General features: G+C 38.6%; 1 protein-coding gene across 2 annotated transcripts in view; it reads left to right on the forward strand.

The window, feature by feature from the left end:
* The window catches only part of BTBD3 (BTB domain containing 3), a 30160-nt gene extending 22671 nt beyond the window's left edge, over positions 1-7489 (forward strand). For both annotated transcript variants that reach the window (XM_058181605.1, XM_058181596.1), the window contains exon 5: positions 3745-7489. In XM_058181605.1, the coding sequence (XP_058037588.1) occupies positions 3745-4777 (1033 nt within the window). In that variant the 3' untranslated portion in view covers positions 4778-7489. The remainder of the gene's footprint in view (positions 1-3744) is intronic.
* The last annotated feature ends 417 nt before the right edge of the window (positions 7490-7906 follow it).

Here is a 7906-nt window from a genome sequence, read left to right on the forward strand (position 1 = left end):
TAGGATAGGATAGGATAGGATAGGATAGGATAGGATAGGATAGGATAGGATAGGATAGGATAGAATAGAATAGAATAGAATAGAATAGAATAGAATAGAATTCTTTATTGGCCAAGTGTGATTGGATACACAATGTCTTCAGTGCATCATATAAATCATATTTTCCATTCTAATTGGCAGAACGTCTGTTGAATGCCAATTTTAAATGTGTGCAACCTGGCCATGTTTCACTTCAACGATGGTTTGCGCAAGGTTGTGTGAAGCTAAGATCAAAGCTGTTGCAAGAGAAGAATCCTATGTCTGTTCACATCTTCCAAACAAATTGCCATGTTCTTTTTAGCTCCGTGGCTGGATTTGGAAGTCAGAAAACGACAAGCACCAGAAAAATTGTACTTTACAGCAAGCATTTTGAAGAACTGCTCACTAGGAAGTACTCTCCCCCTTCCCCCCATCTCTTCAAGTCTAGCTACTTCCCCCTGAGAGGGCAAATTGGAGCATTTCTCATAAATGTGCATGTAGAGAGTGATAGAACAAGGTCTCTGAAGCACTTGAATTCACAAGGAAGAAAAGCCGGTTAGGACAGAGATAGCCCAATACTGTTCCTTGAGCGTTCAGAAATTTTGATAAGGGCTATAAGAACTCTACTAGATTAAACATCTAATGGGGGAGGAGAAGAAATTAATTGAGTGTCTTGCCAATTATGACAGTCACTCAGGAAATCATTGTTGTCTTCCCACTCCTCCTGGAATTCAGAAGTATTAATAGAGTAAGCTTCCACTAAATCAACTAAGAATGCAGAAAGGCATTGAATACCTGTTTACTCTTTTTAAAGCCACCTAAGCCAGAGGTCTTTGCATTGTCTTGTGGCAGAACAATCCATATGACTGAGTGGCTGAAGTATCTTTTGTTGATGGTGAACATTGTTATCAATTCCCTTCACCACCACCCTCCCCCAGTGTAACTTTCACAGTAATTTACCATAGTGGAAAATTTATGAGGCTGCCAGAGCTTTAGTTTATTAATTGGTTGAGCAGGGAATTAAAGCTGTAGTTTTTATTAGGTTGTTTCTGTCATGGTAGCTGCATTCATAAGAAAGTTAACTCTGTGTTTCTATTAACTGTGATCCACCGAAGAAGCCAAATCAGTCTTTGTCAAGAGCAAAACCAAGCCCAATCTTGATTTGTATTGTCCTTTGCCAGGATTGATCTTATAACCTGGACTGGCATAACTTTGCTGTATGTTCAGCTCTTTTACCATTAGCAGGTTGCAAAGATGGGTCTGTTTATCAGTGTGCTGTCCTCAGAGATTTTGGTTGCAAATAAAAACAAAACCCTTTTCTTCTCTTCTTCCCCTCCTTGGGATGTCCAGCGGCAACTTAATTGAATGCCTCTTCCCACATTTCTTCTTTCCATCCAGTTTTGTTGCTTTCTTTCTCCATCCCTTTTCACTACAATGACTTTTCCTTCTTACCCGATCTCCATCCTGAATTTTCCTCTTTGGAGGAATTCGTGTATGTCCTTTTGTGAAAACAGTTTGCATGAGACAGTGTTCAGATATGCAGATTTTGGAAATGGCGCATCTTGTTTGACAGGCACTTGAGCTTAATTAGTAGTTTTTACAAGTAGCCCTTGGCTAGTATCCATTAGTTCAACGATTATTCAAAATTACAGCGGTACTGAAAAAAAAGATGTGTGACTCTTCTTCTGAGTTCTCTGGGGTTTTCTGTAGTCACCTGATTGCAATCTGGGCACTTGGCTGCCTAGCTCACAATTACAACCTTGCAGGAATCATGGTTATCGCCATTTGCAACCTTCCCTGCTGACTTTCCCACAAGCAAAGTCAATGGGGAAGCTGGCAGGAAAAGTCACAAGTCATTCTGGTAAGTTCCCCTGGGTTTTCCTGCATCCATGCTACATCACGCCCTCCACACCATGGCCTTTTTATACTTGCACATCCTACCTCCTGCGCTCTGCTGCACTATGCTTTCCATCCCATGGCCTTTCTGCACTTGTGCTGCGCCCTCTACCTCATTTTCTTCTTGCACTTGCATGGTGCCACAACACCCTCCTCCCCCTACTGGGCTTCCCAGGACTTTCCCATTCCCTGTAGAACTGCTTCCCACTTTATGAACCCCACGCATCTTGGGGTTGTGATAGCAACTGGGACTACTGGGATTGTCACTAAGTAATGTGGTCACTTGATGTGCTTTACATCCACATTTCTTAGTGATGGCAATCCCAAGTCCACCTGTAGTTCATTTCATACAATTTTATTTTTTATCCTATTTAGTTTATGTGGATTTGTGCAGGTATATTTCCTTACATACATATATGTATATAAGAGGATCACATGCACAGACTTATGGCAGAAGGATTGGTTTCAACTGGAATTGGCAACTAAGGTTAATAAAGGGAGAAATTCAGCACTGCAAAAGTTCTTTTTTTTAAACCATCTAAATAGTTGTTTATTGTTAGATAGGGGATTTTCTTAAACTCATATTGTCATTTTTTGGGGGTCAAATAGCGTATTACTATGACCATGGACTATTACATGGAGAATTACACAGAGCAAATTACAGAACCATGGCATTGTTCACGAAATTGATGGAAAGGATTCTTGATATTAAATGGGAGAATCCTTTTTTTCAGTCAGTTGCTACAGTCTTCAAATGGTTGACTCACAACCACCTTTATTGGCTGACATACAAAAGAAGCCGTGCATGGGGAGATTTGTGAACAACATCTTAAAACACATCGTTCCTATCAGAATTTATAAATCTTACATGTTATTTTTTTTAAAAAATCCCACATAAATCACCATAAATCCTCTCTTTTTTACTATTAGCTAGTGCATCCATGTAAGCGTGCAACACTATAAATACATGTGGGGTTTTTGTTTTTGTTTTTGTTTTTTAAATCTGACAGGTTCTTAACTATCCTGAGAATTATGTGCTCATTTGTAAGGCATATAAAATATGCTCTGCAAAATCTGCTGTATATGATACAACGGGCCACAATGACATTTTAACATTGTGGTCACTGCCAAACTATTTCACCAAAAATAATAGCTGCTATGGTGGATCAAGTTATATATATGCAGTAAATAGACCAATTAGGTGTTCTCTTTAAATTTTCCACCATTCAAAGCTTGTCAAATAAACTTGGTTATTCAGTCAGAATTATACAGGATATTAGTTTCGTTTTCTAACTGTACTTGTTTCATTCCTCTGTGCCTAAGCTCAATGCGAGAGTGAGGTGCAAAAAAAGCAGGATCAGATTGTAGCTAAGGAAGTAATGAGAAGCTCCTGTTAACTCACACTTCAATTTGTGAAACGACGTCAGACTAATTTAAATTCATTATGTCATTTTTTAAACAAGTCATGGCTGCTGCCTAAATGAGTTTAGCCATATAAAAGAATCATCACTCAAATGTATGCAAGCAACAATGTATTACAGTATTGTGGAAGAAAAAAAAGAAAACATTAAAGTTTGCCTTCTACTGGTGATTTGCAGCATAGATTGTAAATTATCCTACACTTACTACAAGTTTTGAGGATAAAGAATCCGTTAAATGAGGATGATATTATTTGGTCAGCAACCTAAGTTGTTGTGTACAAGTTGCGATTGAGGGAATACGTTAGTGTTTCTCAGGCAAGTTCTTTCTATTTTCAGTATTGTAGGAAAATGCTATCCCCCCTCCCATCTGCTAAAATATTAGAATAACGTGTATATTTATTTATTACAGATACATTTATTGTGATGAAATTGACCTGGCTGCTGATACGGTTCTGGCAACTCTTTATGCCGCCAAGAAGTACATTGTTCCTCATCTCGCCCGGGCCTGTGTGAATTTCCTAGAGACGAGCCTGAGTGCAAAAAATGCTTGTGTGCTGCTTTCCCAGAGCTGCTTATTTGAGGAACCGGACTTGACTGAGCGTTGCTGGGAGGTGATCGATGCACAGGCCGAGCTGGCTCTGAAATCGGAAGGCTTCTGTGACATTGACTTCCAAACCCTTGAAAGCATTCTCCAAAGGGAGACCCTGAATGCCAAAGAGATTGTGGTTTTTGAAGCTGCCCTCAATTGGGCCGAAATGGAGTGTCAACGGCAAGAGTTGCCTCCTAGCATTGAAAATAAGCGCAAAGTGCTTGGGAAGGCGCTCTATCTCATTCGCATACCCACCATGGCCCTGGATGACTTCGCCAACGGGGCTGCTCAGTCTGGTCTTCTGACCCTCAGTGAAACAAACGATATCTTCCTTTGGTACACAGCTGCCAAGAAACCAGAGCTACAGTTTGTGAGCAATGCCCGCAAAGGCCTGGTCCCTCAGCGCTGTCATCGCTTCCAGTCATGTGCCTACCGCAGTAACCAGTGGCGCTACAGGGGCCGGTGCGACAGCATCCAGTTTGCTGTTGACAAGAGAGTTTTCATTGCTGGGTTTGGACTCTATGGCTCCAGCTGCGGATCAGCAGAATACAGTGCTAAGATTGAACTCAAGCGGCAAGGCGTTATCCTTGGGCAAAACTTAAGCAAGTATTTCTCAGATGGATCTAGCAATACTTTCCCTGTGTGGTTTGAGTATCCAGTGCAAATCGAACCAGATACCTTTTATACGGCCAGTGTGATTTTGGATGGTAATGAACTCAGCTATTTTGGGCAAGAAGGAATGACAGAAGTCCAGTGTGGCAAAGTGACTGTGCAATTCCAGTGTTCTTCAGACAGCACCAATGGCACTGGGGTTCAGGGAGGGCAAATTCCAGAACTTATTTTTTATGCTTGAAGGAAAAGGTGGGTTCGCAGAACACTCTGATTCTATGATGTATTGTGTCTGGTTCAGGCCAATTTCATGCTTAGCTTGTTGTCTGCAGATATATATGGTCAGTTCAAGTAGGACACTCCTAAATGCAGTGAACAGTTTTAACTCTTGCTGTACTTTTTATTGTCTACATGTATTTCTTCTACTACATGCTCTCCCAAGATCAAACTAGCAAATTTAAGTGTTAAAGATTTTCGGCTTTAGCACAGATGGAATGCCTTATTAGCGAAGAAAGTTGTCATTTTTTCCCCATGCAGTGTGTGTCAAGGGACATAACTTGTCTGGTCTCTGCTTTGCTGCTATTTCCTGTCATTATGATTTATGATTTATTTATTTTTGCTCCTCCGTGCTGTAGGCTTCTTCAACACCTCAGAATTAAGTGTCTTTAGTCTTTTGCTGTTTGGATGCGACTCAAACTTAGAATTGAGGCTGGTTTAGCTGCAGCATCTCCATGCCTGGGCTGAGATTTTCTAGAGGGAACATAGGAGGTCTTCAAATGCCAACCGTTTGAAGGCCATAGCAACTGATTGGAAAATATATAAAGTGTGATTTGCCCTGAATTTCTTTGCAAATACTGGCATTTTGTATTTAGTTTATGTTACGGAAGACAACAGCAAAAACTCAAGGTCTTTGGGGACAGTTGCTTTTTAATTAACCTTAACCTTTTTTTTTCTAGAAAGCTCTTTTTCAAGGAAACTGTTAATATTTAAAATACATTCATGCATTTTTGATTGTCCAGGATTATTTCTAGGAAGCTTTCCCTAGTTGGTAGCCTTCCAGATGTATTAGTGAAGTTCCCACTATCGTCAGAGTACAGAGGACGGGAATGATGGCAACCTGAGCCTTTCATACAAGGAGAGCCTACTCTGACGTATTACATAATGGCATTTACACTATTAAAAAATCTCTCTGATAGTTACTTTTCTTTTCAAGGGATTAAATACATTTCATTTAATCAAGTCTATTAGATTTCCAGTGTCAGAAAATGTGTAGCAAAAAGCAAATGATGAGTTTTGTGAGTTTTATTTACCCAAATACCATTTTAAAGATACATGGGTTTTTCCAAATAGTAAAAATACAGATGTTTGGAACATTTTAAATGTTAGAAATTGCCATGGAATGTATTTGTTCAGTGTATCATACAGTGACATTTTTTCCCCATAGAACTCAAAGCTGAATATTTTAATGCTTCACATATTAAATTAACTAGTGGGAGATTTAAACAGTAGAAGCAAGTAGGTTTGAAAGCTCTGTTTTTGAATGAGCAAGTAAACTAGACATAATGCAGTTTGGTTAGAATATGAATATTCACCCAATTATAAATTTTGAAACATCTCCCAAATTTCTAGATGTTTTTTTTCCCCCCTCATCTGATTCCCTCCACATCCTATAGTTTTCACTATCTCCAGCCACTGAGACAAAGGGATTCCTGGTATTTGTAATTTAACACAGGTTGCAGTAGAATTATTGAAAGGATTTGAAATTTGCCAGGCTCATACAAAATAATATTTGTTTAACTTATCAGATACTATGACTTCCACAAACTATACTTTAATTTTTTTTTGTTTATCGTTAAGTGTAAATGTGACCATTAAGATTGCTAGTGACTCTGCTTGTAGTTTTCTCTTTGACTGCAGAAGTATACTTTTTAGCACAAGTATAAATTACTGCTTTGTTATGTACAGATCATAATAAGACTTATCAAATTTGGGCTGCAAAATGCCATGCGGCAGCAAACAAAAAATACGAAGTGGGATTTTTGCAACCTGGAACTGGGAACCCTGCAGAATCTGGAATATTTGTGACAAATATTTCTTACCTAACTTTTGAAGATTTCTCAATTGTCAGTGAAGCTTTCCTTTTCCAGATTTTTTAAAAAATTGGTTGGACTATCTGTTTTTTTAACAAGAAAAGGTTCAGGTTGGCAGGTAGCTTTAAAAAAAAGAAAGAGATGATAAAAGTATAGGTGAATACCAGGCCTGTGAAATAGAAGACACTGCCTCAAAAAAGCAACTCCTATGTGCTTCAGTCTAGAAAATAACTTATTAGTCTGAAAAAGATTTGTCCCAGATTTGTGTTTTCTGTTTACAACACAATTTTTTAAAACAAAGTAAATATAAGTGCATCTTGCTACAGTGTAGCTCCGTGGCACAACATTTTATTGTCCTAGCTATTAGAATAGTGGCTTTAACTCTGAGGCATCCAGAGAATCTGAAGTTTTCAGTAAAATAACAAAAACACTATCACACTGCAAGTTCTCCTACTTTTGTATAGGTAACAACATGTGGGGCTTCCATTATGATGATTCAACACTGCTTTCATCATTCTGCCCCCCTGTCCCATGCCACCAAATATCCTTGTGGATGCCTCCAGTCTCCAACCTATATCAGCTTTTCCTAATTTGTGGTTTCTTATTCAATTCAAACCACAATGTCCAAAATTCTAATGCACAACCATTAGGAGTCTTAAAACATTTTGGGACTTGAAGTCCTGATTCCTGGTTTCCTTAAATATCTGTGGTGTTCCAAATAATACTTGAACACGAGAACATTTAGCAGTAACGGTTTCTCAGCAGTGCAGCATATTAAAAAATATACTCACAAAACAGAAGCTGTCCTTAAGAGCAAATGCTACTCCTGTGTCTCCTATATTTTTACCATCACAAATAATATTATTTTTTTTAAAAAAAAATACATTTCTCGGAGGTACGGAGTTGCTTTTCAAAGAAATGTAAAGGATTACATTCGCACAACTTTAAGTATGAATCAAGCACTAGATTTAGACTAGAGTGAGCAGAGGTCAGAGCTCTTTTCAGTCATAAAATTTGCTCCATATTCCTGATTTCTTATGGAAAAAGCTAGTCTCAATCTAACTCATCATAACATCAACGTGAGGCTATAGTTGGGTAGACCATACATATTGCCCAAGGTCCTTGTAGGAAGTACTAGATAAAAGCATCTGGAAAATTAGTTTGGGAGAAAATGCTCCTCTCTTAGGTTATTTTTTTCCCCTAACCCGATTAATTTTACATGTTTCAGATATGCCAGATAAAAACACCATGAATAGCATGATTTAAGGAAGACTGATGGCATT

Source organism: Ahaetulla prasina, chromosome 1 (assembly GCF_028640845.1).
Source record: "Ahaetulla prasina isolate Xishuangbanna chromosome 1, ASM2864084v1, whole genome shotgun sequence".
Taxonomy (NCBI): domain Eukaryota; kingdom Metazoa; phylum Chordata; class Lepidosauria; order Squamata; family Colubridae; genus Ahaetulla; species Ahaetulla prasina.